At 38.4% G+C, this 18,696-nt stretch overlaps 1 protein-coding gene across 4 annotated transcripts in view; it reads left to right on the forward strand.

The window, feature by feature from the left end:
• Positions 1-18,696, forward strand: part of NBEAL1 (neurobeachin like 1) — a 207,187-nt gene that overhangs the window by 61,286 nt on the left and 127,205 nt on the right. For all 4 annotated transcript variants that reach the window (XR_013402118.1, XM_028830998.2, XM_015110738.3 and 1 more), the window contains exons 8-10: positions 7,820-7,905; positions 13,230-13,536; positions 14,466-14,572. Coding sequence is in view for 3 of the 4 variants with exons in the window: in XM_028830998.2 (XP_028686831.2) it covers positions 7,820-7,905; positions 13,230-13,536; positions 14,466-14,572 (500 nt within the window). In the remaining variant the exon portion in view is untranslated. The remainder of the gene's footprint in view (positions 1-7,819; positions 7,906-13,229; positions 13,537-14,465; positions 14,573-18,696) is intronic.

Consider the following 18,696-nt stretch of genomic DNA (forward strand, 5'->3'; position numbering starts at 1 on the left):
CTCTTTTTTTTTTTTTTTTTTGGAGAAACAGGGTGTTGCTGTGTTGCCCAGTCTGGAGTGCTATGGTATAATCATAGCTTACTGTAGCCTCAAACCCCTGGGTTCAAATGATTTTCTTGCCTCAGCCTCCTGAGTACCTAGGACCACAGGATTGTACCATGATAAGCAGTGTATTAGTTTGTTCCCACACTGCCATAAAGTAATACCTGAGACTGGGGTAATTTATAAAGGAAAGAGGTTTAATTGGCTCATGGTTCCGCAGGCAATACAGGAAGCATGACAGCCTCTGCTTCTGGGGAGGCCTCAGGAGCTTTTACTCACGGCAGAAGTCGAAGCAGGAGCAGGACCAAGAGTGAGAAAGCCGGGAGGTGCTAACACTTTTAAATGACCAGATCTCTTGAGAACTCTGTCATTAGAAAAGCACCAAAGGGATGCTGCTAAACTATTCATGAAGGATCCGCCCCCGTGATCCAGTCACTTCCCACCAGGCCCCACCTCCAACACTGGAGATTACAGTTGAACATGAGATTTGGGTGGGGGCATAGATCCAAACCATATCAGCTGGCTAATTTAACAAAATGTTTTTGTAGATATTTTTGTAGATATGGCCTTGCTGTGTTGCCTCCAGACTAGTCTTGAACTCCTAACCTCTGGTAATCCTCCTTCCTCAGTCTTCTAAAGTGCTAGGATTATAGTATATTATCCTTTTTATGTACTACTGCATTTGATTGATTTTTTGTTTAAAAATTTTGTATCTCTGTTCAAGAACAGTAAGGGTTTCTAGGATTTTTTCCCTTATATGTCTTCTTAGTCTGTTTTGATTGTCATAACAAAATACTGTAGACTGGGTAGCTTAAATAACAGAAATTTATTTCTCATAGTTCTGGAGACTGGAAGGTCCAGCAGGTTTTATTTTCTGGTGAGATCTGACTTTGTGGCTTGCAGATAGTCACCTTCTTGCTGTGTCCTCACATGTTGGAAAAAGACTGTTGTCTCTTCCTCTTCTTATAAAGGCACTAGTTCTCTTTGATCAAGGCTCTACTTTTATGACCTCATTTAACTTTAATCACTTATTTAAAGGCTCTATCTGCAATACAGTCACATAGGGGAGGTGTTAGGGCTTCCACATACTAATTTTGGAGGTACACAGTTCACTCTATACCACTCGGTCCTTGCACCCCTGCCCAATTCATGTACTTATCACATACAGAATACATCCATTTTACCCCAACAGCCCCAAATTTCTTAACTTATTCTCACATCAACTCTGTAAGTCTAAAGTTCAAAGTCTTATCTTAATTTCTAAATCTGTTACTGGTTAGACTGAAGTTACAATTCATCCTGACTCAAAATCCCTTTCCAGCTGTAAACCTGTGAAAAGAAATAAGTTATATGTAACCAGAGTACAACATTGGAACAGGTATAGGATACATATTCTCATTCCAAAAGGGAGACAGTGGAAGGAATAAAGGTGTGACAGGTCTCAGGTGAGCCTAAAACCTAGTAGGGTAAATTCTGTTAGGCATTACAGCTTGAGAATAGCCCTCTTTGGTTGATACTGTGTACTCCATGCGCACTGGGTTGCCAGTGTCACCCCCCGCCCCAGGTCTCTGCAAGGGCCCCACCCATAGTGCTGTCTGTGAGGGCAGCCCCACCATTGAGGCACTGGGTAGGTCATCCTGGCCCACAGAAACCTGACCTGTGGTCCTACCCTTTGAAACCAAGGAAGAGGAAACAGCCTTGCCTCCTGGGTCTTTGGTGGGAGTGGCAGCCCTCATAATCTCTGAATTGCTTTCAGAGGTTTTCTTATCACACATTCAAACTGAATAGCTTTATGGTCTGGTCTATAGAATCCAAGAAGTCCAACAGTCTACCTTCATTCCTTCCCACTTTCTCTGTCCCCTTTAGTTCAAAATGGTAGTGCCTTTTCTGGTATAATCTCATATCCATTCCTGGCCTCACTGAGCTGGCTGATTAAGTCCACTAGTTATACCCATGGTCTGTTTATCAGTCACACCCTCAGTGTTTTCTTTAGAACAATCTTTCTTGTTTGTTTGTTTGTTTTTTGTAATTTGGATAGGCTGCAAATTTTCTAAATCTCAACTTCTGTTTCTTTTGTGTTTAACAGTTTCTTCTTCAGTTTATTTCTGTCTTCTCACATTTTAACTATAAGCAGTGAGAAGGAGAAATTAAGCTGCTCCTTCAACACTTTACTTAGAAATCCCCTTAGCTAAATACCCAATTTCATTGCTTGCTGCACATTCTACCTTCCACAAAACACTAGAACACAGTTCAGCCAAGTTCTTTGCCACTTTTTAATAAGGATCGCCTTTCCAGTAGTTTTTAATAACATGCTCCTTATTTATGTTTGAGAGCTCAACAGAATTGCCCTGAAGGTCCCTATTTCCAGCATGCACCTCAAAACTCTTACAGCCTCTACCCATTACCCAGTTCTAAAGCTGCTTCTGTATTCTTAGGCCTTTGTTGTAGTAGCACTCTATTTCTTTGTAACAAAATCTGTCTTAGTCTACTTGGGCTGGTATAACAAAATACTATTGATTTGGTGGCTCAAACAACAATACTGGTCATATTAAATTAGTTAGGCAGGGTTCTGTTTTCCTCTATTTTCTGTGAGAGTTGGTTTGAGAATGCTATTATGATTTTCTTAACACTCACCAGCAGATCTGGACCTAGAGATTACCTTGTGGAAAGATTTTGTTTTGTTTTTCATTGAGACAGGATCTTGCTATATTGCTCAGGCTCGTCTTGAATTCCTGAGCCCAAGTGATCCTCCCACCTCCGCCTCCTGAGTAGCTGGGACTATGGGCATGTACTGTTGTGCCCAATGTGAAAAGGTTTTAAATTATAGAGCAAATTTATTTACTAGATAAAGGGCTACTCAGATTTTCTGTTTCTTCTTGTGTTAGTTTTTGTAATTAATGTCTTCCAAGGAATTTGTATTTTTCATCTGTATTATTGAATTTATTGGCATAAAGTTGTTCATAGTATTTCTTCATGTATCCTTCCTAAATCTATGGAATCTAGATTGATGTCTCCTCTTTCATTCCTGACATTGATAATTTACATTTTTCTGTCTTCTTTTTTCTTGATTGGTCTAGCTAGAGGTTTTTAAATTATATTGATCCTGGCACATGCCCATAGTCCTGGCTACTTAGGAGACTGAGGCAGGAGGATCACCTTAGCCCAGGGGTTTGGGGCTGTAGTGCACTATGATTGTGCCTATGAATAGCCACTGCATTCCAGCCTGGGCAACATAGTGAGACCCTGTCTCTTAAAATATTATATTGATCTTGCCAGTGAACTAGCTTTTGATTTCATTGATTTTCCTCTATTGTTTTTTCGTTTCCTTTTTCATTATTTTTTCTATTATCTTTAATATTAACTCCCTCTTAATTGCTCTTCTTTTTCTAGCTTCTTAGGGTGAAAGTTCAATCTTTAGATCTTTATTTAGACCTTTTTTCTAGAATGAACATGAATCATTGCTTTAGTTGTGCCCCACAGATTTTGATATGTTTGTTTTAATTTTATTTAATTAAAACAATTTTTTTCTTCATTTGGTTTAAAATATTTTCAAATTCGGGAAATGTTGGTCAAAGGATACAAAATTTCAGTTAGGAAGAATAAATTCAAGAGAGCTACTACATAACGTTGTGAATGTAGTTAGTAACAATGCATTGTATACTTGAAAATGACTAAGAGTAGCTAAGAGAGGTTACCACAAAAAAAGTTATGTGAGGTAATGTATATGTTAATTAGTTTGATTTAGCCACAATGTATACATATTTCAAAATGCCATGTTGTTCATCATAAATGTATGCAATTTGTATTTGTCAATTAAAAAAGATTAAATTAATAAAATGAAAAGGAATGTATTGTTTAATCTGCAAGTGTTTGGGGAGTTTCCAGATCCTTTTTTCTTTCTTTCTTTCTTTCTTTTTTTATTTTTATTTTTTGACATGGGTTCTTACACTGTCACCCAGGCTGGAGTGGTACAGTGGCACGATCTTGGCTCACTGCAGACTCCGCCTCCTGGGTTCAAGTGATTCTTATGTCTCAGCCTCTCGAGTAGCTGGGATTACAGGTGCCCACCATCACACCCAGCTGATTTTTGTATTTTTAGTAAATATGGGGTTTCACCATGTTGGCCAGGCTGGTCTCCAGTTCCTGGCCTCAAGTGATCCACTCACCTCAGCCTCCCAAAGTGCTAGGATTACAGACATGAGCCTCCACCCCCAGCCCTTTTTTTCTTTATGGTAAAAAAAGTGTATATTTGGAATTAACCTGATGGATTCAGTTTAGATGATCCCGGTTGTGCAGGCAATATCAAAAGCCTCATACTCCAGAGGCAGTCTAACATATGCCTTCTCTCCAGCAGGCCTGATCAGGGTGTAGACCTTGGCCACATCATTGTCATAGAGCTTCTTCATGGCCTGTCTGATCAGTTGTTGGCCTTGATATCTACAGTGAACACAAGTGTTTTGCTGTCATCTTTTTCATGGCTGACTTAGTGGCTTAAAGGGATTTTGGTGCTGGCATAGTAGTCAAGTTTGTATGTTCTCCGAGTGTTCCTCTGAGGCTGTTTGGGCTGCCTTTGGAACCATGGTGTTTTGGGCCACCAAAAGGTGGTGATGTGCAGATTGTATGTGTGTGGGGGGTGGGGTGGATGCCTTTTAGCCCTGCCTTCTTGGCCTTCATAACCTTGGCTTTGGCTTTGGCTTTGGGAGGGGCAGGGACCACCTTTCTTTTAATGCCATTTTCATGAAAAGGGTCTCCAGATCTTTTTTTCATTACTTTCTAATATATTTCCATTATGGCAAGAGAAAATACTCTTTATGACTTCAATAAACTTAAACTCATTGAGCTGTATTTTCTTATTTAAATTTATTGAGTTCCACTTTTCATCATGAATAACATTCCTTGCCTTGATTATATTTCTTGCCTACTTTGTCATATACTAATATAGCCACCCAGCAATCTTATGATGAGAATTTGCAATGGTATATGTTTTTATGTCCTTTTTATGTATTATCTTTCTGTGTATCCACTGTGGATGAATGGAACTCTGTCATCTTCTAGCTCTGTGTAAAATCAGAGAATTACTCAGCTTACAGTTTCTTTGTAGTTTTTTGCCGATCTTGTGGGATATCACACTATTGTGTGAGGATAGACACTGAGACACAAAGTGAGCCCTGTGCATATTTCTGGAGCACTTTCTCTGTATAGCTTCCTCCACTCCAGTACTCTGCTTTACAAATTCCAGTTGCCTAGGCCTCTCTGAACTTTGATTTCTGTCTCCTCAACTCAACAAATGACAGTGTTCTTTTAAGGTTCCCCCTTTCCATGTAGTAGTTCGGAAAGTGTCTCCAAACAGGAATCTGTGTGATCCTTGTGCTTACTTTGTTTTCCTTCTTGTGTGTATCACAGTTCTGTGACCCAGTTTCTGGAACTGATTTTCTCCAGTTTTCTAGTTGTTTATAGCTGAAAGCCATGTATAGTACCAGTTATTCCCATATAGCTGGAACTTCTTAATTTTTTAATTATAAGTTTCTATCCAGGTTACCTCAAAGCTGTTTCTTTTTGGTAACATTTGTTATTGGAAGTAATTTTATTGTTATAGTCTTGTCCCAGTGTGTAATGACATATGCAAAAGGGTGTTCATAACAGCATCAAAAGAAAGGGGAAAAGCATGGCGGTTTATCAAGAGAGAACTGGTTAAGTGAAGGTAACACATTGTAGCGGTGTATGCCTCTAGTCATTACAAAAAATGAATGAGGCAGATGTATCTGTTAAGATGTAATAATGTCCAGGCTGGACGCAGTGGCTTACCCTTGTACTCCCAGCAGTTTGGGAGGCTGAGGTGGGCAGATCACCTGAGCCCAGGAGTTTGAGAGCAGCCTGGACAACATTGCAAAACCCTGTCTCTACACAAAAATACAAAAAATTAGATGGTCATGGTAGTGTGTGCCTGTAGTCCCAGCTACCTGGGAGGCTGAGATGGAAGAATCACATGAGCCCAGGCAGCCAAGGATGCAGTGAGCTGTGATTGCCCTTTAGCCTGGGCAATAAAGTAAGACCCTGTCTCAAAAAAAAAAAAAAAAAAGTAGAAAGATGTAGTAATATCCGGAATATATTAAGTTAAAAAGCAAAAAAAGTTGATGCAGGAGTATATTTATGTACTATGTACTTTTTTTTTTTTTTTTTTTTTTTTTTTTTTTTTTTTTTTGAGGTGAAGTGTTGCTCTGTCACCCAGGCTGGAGTACAGTGGCACAATCTTAGCTCACTGCAACCTCTGCCTCCTGGGTTCAAGAGATTCTCCTGCCTCAGCCTCCTGAGTAGCTGGGATTACAGGTGCCCGCCACCACACCTGGCTAATTTTTGCAATTTTAGTAGAGGTGGGGTTTCACCCTGTTGGCCAGGCTGGTCTTGAACTCCTGACCTCAGGTGATCCACCCGCCTCGGCCTCCCAGAGTGGTGGGATTACAGGTGTGCAAGGCAGTGGTAGTGTCGTGGGTTGAGGAATAGATTAAAGGGAAACTTACATTTCCTTGTCAGGTTTGTTTGTTTTTGTTTTGTTTTGTTTTGTTTTTTGAGACAGAGTTTCACTCTTGTTGCTCAGGCTGGAGTGCAATGGCGTGATCTCAGCTCACTGAAACCTCTGCCTCCCAGGTTCAAGTAATTCTCCTGCCTCAGCCTCCTGAGTAGCTGGGATTACAGGCATGTGCCACCACACCCGGCTAATTTTTTTGTATTTTTAGTAGAGACGGGATTTCTCCATGTTGGTCAGGATGGTCTCGCTCTCCTGACCTCGTGATCTGCCTGCCTTGGCCTCGCAAAGTGCTAGGATTACAGGCGTGAGCCACTGCGCCCGGCCCCTTGTCAGGTCTTTATGCTGCTTTTTCTTTGTTGTATGCATGTATAGCCTGTTTTTTTAAAAAACAAACAAACAAACAATAAAATAATTTATACTTTTAAAAGAAATCTTGCTATTGGTACCAGAATTTTAGAACATTAGCCCTGGAGTGGACTCAGGAAATCTTTTTGTCCAACTCTTTCATTCTGTAGTGGACTAGTTATGGTCAATTTTTACCAATGAGAGGTCTGATAGTCTTAGTAAAGAGACGTCTAGGCTGGGCGCGGTGGCTCACTCCTGTAACCCCAGCACTTTGGGAGGCTAAGGCGGGAAGATCACCTGAGGTCAGGAGTCCGAGATCAGCCTGGCCAACATGACGAAACACCGTCTCTACTAAAAATACAAAAATTAGCTGGGCGTGGTGGCAGGCACCTGTAATCCCAGCTACTCCAGAGGCTGAGGCAGGAGAATTGCTTGAACCTGGGAGGCGGAGATCGCAGTGTGCTGAGATCGCACCACTGCACTCCAGCCTGGGCAATACAGTGAGACTCCATCTCAAAGGGAAAAAAAAGAGAGAGACGTCTAATTTTATGACAGGTTTGAGTTAGTTTCTAGCCCTGTCAGTTAGTGGTCATGTGACTTCAGGCAAGATACTAACTTCTGACCTTCCTTTTTCTCATATATAAATGGGGGCCAAATATCATCCTTATATGGAGAATTATGAGAACTCAGTGAGACGACGTGAATACCTAAAATGCTATCTGGTAGATGGCTTCTCTTTTCTTTTCCTAAGCCAAAATGCGTATCAACCTTGGCTTTTAACACAGATTAGCCTTTTCACAAATAGTTCTTCGCATTTGCATCAGACATTTCCTAGAGATAAATCATATTGTGAAAGACAAATCTTATTTATTTATTTATTTATTTATGGGTGTGTTATATTTACAGAATGTTTTCAGGAAAGTGAACATCTCAAGGAAAGTCTTAAATGTTGCTTATTGCATCTTTTTGGAGCCATTGTAGCCGGTGGGCAGGTAAGGAAAATGTTGAAATTTAATATATACAATTATAATTAACAGTGCAAAAAGCTTTCCATGGATTGTTTAGTATGTTCTTTGTCTTTTTATAATTTCATTCACCATACAAATATTGAACTTATATATTGTAACTAATCTGCGTCTTTTATTTTCCAAAAAACCTAAGTAATATTTAGCACTGACAATAAAATTACTGAATAAATAAACAAATTTAACAATTTTTGGTATTGTAAGTTCTTATTTACATTAGCTTTCAAGCACTAGTTTTTATTTCAGATGATAGAGGAAGTCAGCCTCATCAGTCCACTTGATGAAATCAAAGTCTCGTAGTTTGGTTTCTAAAGACACCAATTTATTCACTCTCCTGTGTACCTATAATACTGAATGTATTTTTGTAAGTTTATATTTTTTTTTTCAACAAATCCAAGTAGTGTTTTAAAATTTACAGAAAAGAATTTCTAGTTTTTTTTTTTTTTTTTTTTAAGGTAAGCATCTAAGTGCTGTCATAAACTTTTCTGTTTTTGTTTTTTGAAATGGGGTCTCACTGTGTTTCCCAGGCTGGAGTGCAGAGGTGCAATTATTGGCTCAATGCAACCTCTGCCTCCCAGGTTCAAGCGATCCTCCCACTTCAGCCTCCCAAGTAGCTGGGACTACAGGCACACACCACCATGCCCAATTAATTTTTGTATTTTTAGCAAACACGAGATTTTTCCATATTGCCCAGGCTGGTCTTGAAGTGCTGGGCTCAGGTGATCTGCCCACCTCGGCCTCGCCAAGTGCTGGAATTACAGGTGTGAGTCCCCCATGCCCGACCACTGTCATAAACTTTGAATATAAATTCTAGTTGACAAAAGGATTATAGTTCAGAAAGTATGTTCTTATACGTGTGTTTTCTTAAACCACACAGTTTAGATCAGAGGTTCCTAACACTTGTTATACTTTTTATACCACATATCCCTTTGGCAATCTGATAAAGCCCTTTGTCAGAATGTTTTAAATGCCTCGAATAAAGGAAACCAATTATACTGAAATGCAGTTACTAAAATATTAATAAAACAAATCTGTGACATAGCAATATGTGCTTCTTTATAATACATTAAATTTAAAAAGCTATAACAGCAAGTCTAGAAACTAATGTAACTTCCAAGAAGAAATTAGCATAAATGATATTTTGAGAGACTGTAACAGCTGTAATAAATGAAAATGCATATAATTTTTACTGATGACAAAATCACAAGTTTGTTTTGTTTTGTTTGTTGTTGTTGTTTTGAGACAGGGTTTTTTTCTGCTGCCCAGAGTGGAGTGCAGTGGCTCTGTCATGGCTCACTGTAGCCTTGACCTCCTGGCTCAGTCAGTTCTCCCACTTCAGCCTCCTAAGGAGCTGGGACTACAGGCACATGCCACCACACCCAGCTAATTTTTGTATTTTTGTAAAGATACTCTTTTGCCATGTTGCCCAGGTTGAGCAATTCCTAGCTCAAGCAACCTGCCCACTTCAGACTCCCAAAGTGCTGGGATCACAGGTGTGAGTCAACTGTGCCTAACCAACAAAATCACAAGTATTATTTCTACTACTGTGCTTTTGTTGCTTACATTTAAATTTGAAGGAAATACTCAATTTTAGTTAGAGATTAGTAGAAATTAAGATAACTGGTTTTTTTCCATCCAAGTTTATAGATCTCCATAATTCCCTCCCTCTATCCCTCTGTTTCTTTCTCTATTTTAGATCAAAAGTGTTTATCTTCTCTTTTTTAACCAGCAGTTTTTTCTTTCACATTAAACATTCTCTTACTAACATCAGTGTACTATGTTCTTAATATTGTTGAACCAAATTACATATTTAAATTATAATTTTAAAAACTTAGAAACCTGTATTTTTTAAAACTTAAGTAAATTTTATTTAAAGATACAAAATTATGCCAATAATATACTAGGCATATTACCTTATTATTTTGGGCATTTAGGAGGAAGTCCTTGTCTACATTCAGGAGATTGAGACCATCCTAGCTAACACAGTGAAACCCTGTCTCTACTAAAAATACAAAAAAAATTTAGCCAGGCATGGTTGTGGGCGCCTGTAGTCCCTGCTACTCGGGAGGCTGAGGCAGGAGAATGGCGTGAACCCGGGAGTCAGAGCTTGCAGTGAGCCGAGATCGTGCTCCGTCTCAAAAAAATAAAAAATAAAACATAAAAAAAGAATTTCCTGTCTGTTGGTACTGATGCAGTTCCCCTTTCCTCCTTGTTTTTGCTCTGTTTTGTTTTCTCTCTGTATTATCATTTTCTTTTTTTCATGGCCCTTATGCTCAATGGCCTTTTTAAAAAAATATTTTTATCCTTTTTACCCTTGTACCTTGTTAGCCTCCAGAGCACTACTGAAATTTCCATTTCTTTGCTTTATTTGTCCTGTCCTTTTTATTTTTTGGCACCTAGCCAGAGTCCCTAGTTAGGTTTCCAGGTGGACTATTTGACTTTCTCCTCTTCCCCCTAGAAGAAAAGAGTCTCCTTGTAGTGAGAGGGGTGGTGACCAGAATCTTCTTTTTCAGTGTAAGTTTGCTTAATCACATTCCAGTATTAGCTGATTTCCTTCATTTGGGTCATTATCTCCCCATTTCTATCATTTCTCTACTACAGTGAAAAAAATGAATAAGTATACAGGAATGAAAATGGAAGTGGCATTGTTATGACTAATGTAGAAATTGATTGGATCCCCTTCTCTTTTTGAAAACAGAGAGACTTGTTCTTGTTAGTGCCTAGGGGTAGTCAAGCCCCGAGAGACCTCCATAATGAAGCCTAACACTAAAATCAAGTAGATACTGGAAGTCCAATTTATTATTTTATGTACCAAAAATCCTTGTGATCCAGGCACAACTATAGTGGGATTTCTATCAAAGTTGGAAAGTTGTTTGTTGAATATGGCATTAGTACAAGGGTGTTTCGATGAATTGAATATATAAAGGCTAAAGAATGGTCATGATGTCAGGCCGGGCGCGGTGGCTCAAGCCTGTAATCCCAGCACTTTGGGAGGCTGAGACGGGCGGATCGCGAGGTCAGGAGGTCGAGACCAGCCTGGCTAACACGGTGAAACCCCGTCTCTACTAAAAAATAAAAAAAAAAACTAGCCGGGCGAGGTGGCGGGCGCCTGTAGTCCCAGCTACTCGGGAGGCTGAGGCAGGAGAATGGCGTGAACCCGGGAGGCGGAGCTTGCAGTGAGCTGAGATCCGGCCACTGCACTCCAGCCTGGGTGGCAGAGCGAGACTCCATCTCAAAAAAAAAGAATGGTCATGATGTCATAAAGATCAGAAAAATCAAAGTCTGATTACTGGTTTCCTTTCCCAAAGCATCATATCTGGGCTTCCCTTTGGCATATTTGAAACCTGTTCTGTTTTGTGTTATGTTGAAAACAAAGATTTTGGAGCCAGACTGACCTAGGTTTGAGTGTCCATCTCTAACTAGTTGTGTGACCTTGGATAAACTAATTACATATGTTTCAGTTTATTAATTTATAATACAGAAATAGTAACATTTGTGGGATATTTGTAAGGACTAAATGACATAATATATGTACAGCACTTAAAGTATTTGTACTTTTAAAAAGTAAATAAATAACAGTTTTATCAGTTAGATCTATGATTTGCTGTATGTAGCAGTTAATAAAATTAAAACAGCTTAAGTTACTTTTCTAATTAAAAACAAAGTAATAAACAATTAAGAGTTAATCTGGTGCCTCTGGGATCTTCAGGGACTCAGTTTTCTTTTGAATGTCAATCTTTCATGCTTACTATTCTGTTTCATGCTGCAAGATAGCTTCTAGAGTTCTGGCCATTATGTTCACATTTGGGGCTCTAAGATAGAGGGGGTAAAGAAGAAGGATGCAAACGGCATGTGTCAAGTATCTTTTAAAGAGATACTGAGGCTGGGCATGGTGGATTACTCCTATAATCCCAGAACTTTGGGAGGCCGAGGTGGCAGGATCTCTTGAGCCCCAGAGTTCAAGACGAGCATGGGCAATACAGGGAGACCCTGTCTCTATAAAAAAGTTTTGTTGTTTTTAATTAGTCAGGTATGATGGTGCACACCTGTGGTCCCAGCTACTCAGGAGGCCAAGGCAGGAGGATCACTTGAGTCTGGATAGTTGAGGCTGCAGTGAACCGTGATCATGTCACTATATTTCAACATGGGTGACAGAGGAAGACCTTGTCTGAAAAAAATAAAAAGCAAAATAAAGAGATACTGAAAAGCTGACACTCCCTGTCTTTTGATCTATTTTGTCAAACTTGATCATATGACTGTGGAGAAGGAAAACATGTCCACATAAAAAATGTAATACAACTTGCTTCCTTAGCCTCCTTAGCAGCAGGGGAGGCTAGGAAATGTGAATTTATTCTGGGTGGTCATGTGTCCAGGAAAACATCAGTTTCTCTGAATAAGGAAGGTGAAGGAGATTGAATGTTGGGCGGGCCATTAGCAGTTTCTTCCATAGTAGTAAATATTGTTGTTGATATTATATATTATATTGATAATTATTGATGAAAACAGTCCTAATGGCTTAAATGCTATTTCAGGTAATTTTGCATAACTATGTTCTGTTTCATTATGTCATAATTTGACAATTTAGGGCAATACATATTGTTTATTTCTGTGTTTTTCTGGTCACCTTGACATATAGCTACCAATTACTTAGTGTATGGAATTTCAGAAGTATGTTTGTAGAATCAAAACCAAACCAGTCATCTTATATATTTAAATCAGTTGTGATGGATTTTCTGTAACCAACCTGAAAACCTGAGAGACACTTAATCGATTTGAGGTTGTTTTTTATTTGTTTCATTTTGCCTAAGAAATCCAGGTTTAGGCAGTTCTGGGTAAGAACATCAAGGACTGAGGTCCTTCAATATTCCTATTCTTTCTGTAGCCTGCTACTTTAATCTTGGACTTATCTCTTCATGATATAAAAGTGGCTGCAAGCATTATGTCTACATTCTAGACAGGAAAAGGTGAAAAGCCCAAGGGCAAAGGGTCCTTCCCTTTTTATTTATAAAGTGATATCCTCTTCATAGGCTACTACCATATGTCCTTAACCAGAACTATATCACATGGCTACCCTTAGCCACAAGAGAGAGTGTAAAGTGAGTTTTCTGAGAGGAAGGGAAGATTTAATATGTATGAACCACTAGCAGTGTCTATTAGAGTATCTGTTACAAATTTTTATGTGTTTATTAAAAGAAAAGGTTGCCTGCAGATGTATTAAATTCTCATTGTTGCAAACATACAGAACTCTTCATTAGGTTTAGTTTTCATTTTTATTGTCTCTAATATTTCAGAGGAATGCTTTACAAGCAATTTCTCCAGCCACTATGGAAGTTCTTATGCGAGTTTTGGCAGACTGTGATTCCTGGGAGGATGGAGATCCTGAAGAAGTGGGTAGGAAGGCAGAACTAACTCTGAAGTGCCTTACAGAAGTGGTACATATCCTTCTCAGTAGCAATTCTGATCAGCGTCAAGTGGAAACCAGTACTATTCTGGAGAACTATTTTAAATTGCTAAATTCAGATCATTCAGCTTTACCTAATCAAAGAAGGTCCAGACAGTGGGAAAACCGATTTATTGCTCTACAGATCAAAATGCTGAGTAAGTATTACATAATGACAACTTTTTCTGAGTCTGTTTTTAATTTTCATATCTACCACTTTCTCTTGAAATACAAGGCCGTTGTATGGAAAGCATTGATTGTTTAATTCAGATATCATGTGAATGCTTAGACTTTGACTTCAAAATAATTTATATAGAATTGATGTGTTTGTTATACCCTCTTTGCTTTAACAATAACAAAGTCAAGTCTTTATATTGTTTTGACAGTGTAATCTCCTAAATGCATCAATGTTAAAAAGAAAATTAGCTATGACTTTGAAATTCTAGGAAAAGTAAATTTTCAGAAAGCACCATTTGTAGTAACCTATGATAAAGAGTCCCATACAATCAATTTTGTATGTGCCTCTATAACATCTCTGTAGAGGTCACTTCAAAAATCTGCCCTTTCTCTAGAGGGCCTCTGTTTTTGTTTCTTTTTTTCCTCAGAGGCTGTGTGTGTGTGTGTGTGTGTGTGTGTGTGTGTTTGTGTTTCTCTTCCCTTCTCTTTGTGTTGGTTGTTTTGTGTCATTCTGCTTATTTATCTCTGTCTCTCTGCTCTGCAAGCTCCTTCACCAGTATATTATGATTTCTTATTGTATTCCTATGTAAGGTTGTTAAATACAAATATTATTAACTGATAGTTCCTTATAGAAATAAAATGTTTTAATTAGCACTAAACTAGGAAATTCAGATAGTAAAAAGAAAATTCTTTATATCCTGCCACCCACTCATAACAAACATTAATGGTTTGGTGTATAGCTTCTAAAGGCATGAAAATGCTTTTATGTGTTTTTGTGTGTTAGTGTCATTTAAAAAATACTGAACATCAAAATTGTTTTAAAAATTAAAAAGAAAAATGATTAGAGTAAATGTTTGTATGATCCCAAATTTTCACTTTTACGTGGATGATTTTCTTTTTATTTTCCTAGATACCATCACAGCCATGTTAGATTGTACAGATAGGCCTGTTCTTCAGGCCATTTTTCTTAACAGCAATTGCTTTGAACATCTCATACGACTGCTACAGAACTGCAAGGTATTTTTCTATTATTGTTGTTGTCTTTGATTTTAAGAAACTATTTTTTGTTTTTGTTTTAATTCACATTTGAACATATTTTTACTAATTTTTATATTTAATCTCTGTTTGCATTTAATTACATAACCAAGTTTTATCTTGAATTGAAACTAGTATTAAATCACTCATAATTGTCTAAATACTTTAAAGGTAGTCAAACTGGAATTTCTTTGTATGGGAAGAATTTCAGTTCATGAAGTATATTATTTTCATTCCATCCAGAAATATCCTTGAGGCCCTTTAAGTAATTAGTTGCTTCGGAGCTCTTCTATTTGTGTCTGAATGTACTAAGATGAGTCTTTGAAAAACAGTTGTTTCTCATGGAAACACTGTCTTCTACCACAGTTTGTAGACCCCAAGTTACATATCCTATAAATACAGGCCACTGATTATAGGGAGTATTATATAAAACATGTGGATTGCTTGGTGCAAACCTATTACTCCAACTCAAATTGTATGTCATTCACTGAATAATGTTTTTGTATAAGAAATAGCTTTTTTTTTTCTTTGAGATGGAGTCTCACCCTGTTGCCAGGCTGGAGACCAGTGGTGCAATCTGCAGCCTCCACCTCCTGGGTTCAAGCAATTCTCCTGCCTTAGCCTCCCGAGTAGCTGGGATTACAGGCACGCACCACCATGCCCAGCTAATTTTTTGTATCTGTAGTAGAGATGGGGTTTCACCATGTTGGCCAGGATGGTCTGCATCTCTTGACCTCGTGATCCACCCACCTCAGCATCCCAAAGTGCTGGGATTACAGGCGTGAGCCACCGCGCCTGGCCAAGACATAGCTTTTTAATTAAATGATTTATTTAACCAATATTTATTGTGTGCCAATTGTGTATCAGACACTTTTCTTTTGAGGTCACAAAATATATATTGTCTTCATAATGACTATAAATTAGGCAAGAAGTTACAGAGCGAGAGTTTCAGTTTAGTTCTTTTTGACTTCATGACCATTGTTCCTAACTTTTACACTATGTAATGACCCAAATGATGATTTTGGGTGTTTATTTCCATTCTTCTCTCCAAATATGTGATATTTTTGCATAATTTAAATAAAATTCATAAATGATTTGGTGCCCTTTCAGGGTCAAATAACATTTTTTATTACAATTAAAGTAATACATACTCATTGCAAATGGAAACATTGATAGCATATTGATTCTCCCATACAATAATTAATTCTAAAATTGTTGCTCATAGATGAAAACTGGTAATTCCCATATTTCCTAATGTAAAAATATGTATTTCTATTAATGAAAAAGATCCCACATCAAGCTGAATAATATCAATAGGATACTTTTGTAAATATGGTTTTGATAGCTCAAAATCATATTATAGCACTAATACAGACAGAATTTTGAAGCAACTAACTACTTGATAACCTTTCCATTATCAGTGTCAACCTTTTCTGCAGTTGTTCAGAGGTTGTGGAAGTTAATGCAGACTTGTAGAAACTTTATTATGTTTGTAAGTGAATTTTGCACAATGTACGATTGTATTTTGTAGCAAAACAGAATTTTGATGCCAAAATATGAAATATAGAGAACAGACTTCTTGAAACATTAAAAAAAGATTTGTTTCTGAAATGTCAACATACTCATCTTTTCTACATTCATCTTTTTTGCTGTGTATCACTGTGGCCACTCTTTAGTCTTTCTAGAATATTACCCTTTCTAAAAATACTGGCATTCTCTGTTTGGTTCTAGGCTCTTTTTTCCAACCTTTCTTAATTTGCTTATCCTTTGGATGTCTCCATTTTGGATGTGTGGCTTTCGATATCATCTGTAATACCCAAATTTCTTCCTGTTAGTTCAGCTCTGTCGAGGAATTCCACTTGAATGTCTCTCAAAAATCTCAAATATGCCACATCTAAAATGGAACAGTTCATCCCTTACTCTTTTGTCTCCCCTTTCTTATTCCTACAGCTGCTTAAGTTGCTCAGGCTGGAGTGTGGTGGTATGATCTCAGCTCACTGCAACCTCTGGCTACTGGGTTCAAGCGATTCTCCTGCCTCAGCCCCCCAAATAGCTGGGATTACAGGTGCCCGCCACCACGCCTGGCTAATTTTTGTATTTTTAGTAGAGAAGGGGTTTCACCATGTTGACCAGGTTGGTCTCGAACTCCTGACCTCAGGTTATCAGCCTGCCTCAGCCCCTAGAAATGCTGGGATTATAGGCGTGAGCCACCATGCCCAGCTTGCTTTTCCTATATTTTTAATTTAAGTCAAAGGCACCGTTATCTACCCAGTTTCTCAAAGGAGAAACTTGGAAATCAGTCTCGGCTTTTCCTGATCTCTCATCTCCCACATCTGCTTATGTCACCAAAGTTGACAATTTCATTTTTCAAACATTTCTCAAATACAGCCTTTTATTCCCACTGTCATTGCTTTATTTCAGGCTTTAATTTTTTTGCCAGATTATTGCAACATTTTGTTGTTTTCTCCTTTTTCACTCTTTTTTTTAAGACAGTCTTGCTCTGTCGCCCAGGCTAGAGTGCAGGCGCAGTCTCTGTTCACTGAACCTCCACCTCCCAGGTTCAAGAAATTCTCCTGCCTCAGCCTCCCAAGTAGCTGGGATTATAGGTGCCCGCCACCGCATCCAGCTAATTTTCATATTTTTAGTAGATACGGGGTTTCACTACCTTGGCCAGGCTTGTCTGGAACTCCAGACCCCGTGATTCACCCGCCTTGGCCTCCCAAAGTGCTGGGATTACAGGCGTGAACCACCACGCCCAGCCCGTTTTCACCCTTATCCTCTTCTACACTGAAGCCAAAACTATCTTTTTTTTTTTTTTTTTTTTTTTTTTTTGAGACGGAGTCTCACGCTGTTGCCCAGGCTGGAGTGCAGTGGCGCGATCTCGGCTCACTGCAAGCTCCGCCTCCTGGGTTCACGCCATTCTCCTGCCTCAGCCTCCTGAGTAGCTAGGACTACAGGCGCCCGCCACCGCGCCCGGCTAATTTTTTGTATTTTTAGTAGAGACGGGGTTTCACTGTGGTCTCGATCTCCTGACCTTGTGATCCGCCCGCCTCGGCCTCCCAAAGTGCTGGGATTACAGGCGTGAACCACCGCGCCCAGCCCGTTTTCACCCTTATCCTCTTCTACACTGAAGCCAAAACTATCTTTTTGATACATCAACGTTATCATATCAATCCTTTGCTTAAGATGTTTTCCCAAACTATGAAAAATTCTAGTGATTTTAAAATATCCATACCATGACTTGTACAAGGCTCTAAGACATCTGACTCAAGGCCTGCCTCTTAAGCGTTTCTTACAAAGACCCTTATTAAACCCTTCATGTTTTCTTATTCATGCTTTTTAAATCTATCTCTTTGATGCTTTTATAGCTACTTGAAATAATTTCTTTTTTACTCTTTTAAAAAAATCACTACATAATATTTTCTGATGCTGCTGGGTCTAGATGGATACATATTAGTATCTTTTACAAGTCTGTGAGTGACAAACGTTTTGTGTTTCATACTCAACTGTGGTCTGTTTGAAGGCAAGCAGGCTGACTTTAATCTCTTCTCTCCCATCATTGGGTATTTGGCACTCAGTAGAAACTTAATAAATAAAATTGAATTGATTAAATTTGCGGTTGGTTGCCTGGCACAACAGGATTATGCTAGGGTAGGGAAGCAGAATAAATATCAAAAGCAAAATGTGTTTGGTTTAAAAATTTGCTTGGCTGCACAACTCTCTTCCAAAGAAGGGGCATAAAAATGCTTTTCCTCTTCCCTTTTCATCTTTACTTTATAGCCAGTATTTTAGAATCTAAAACTCAGGCTTATTTTAAAAGTATTAGAACAGCTACATCATGTATTATAAAAAATAAACTCCAATGGGAGACTACCCTCCTTTTATGTATAACTACGTTACAAATTTTAAATTATTATGCTATGTATTGGAATATGATTAATTTGAAAATTAGGATTCATTACAATTTTTTTCACTACCGATAAGTCTTTACTTATTCATTGTATCTTCCCAGGGAAAGGAGGAGGGAAGGGAAAAGAGTCAGCATCTATATTGCAAAATGATTAGGAAATGGGAAAGGAAGTATCCAGTACAGCAAAATCAACTGT

The sequence above is a fragment of the Macaca mulatta genome, chromosome 12, assembly GCF_049350105.2.
Source record: "Macaca mulatta isolate MMU2019108-1 chromosome 12, T2T-MMU8v2.0, whole genome shotgun sequence".
Lineage (NCBI taxonomy): Eukaryota > Metazoa > Chordata > Mammalia > Primates > Cercopithecidae > Macaca > Macaca mulatta.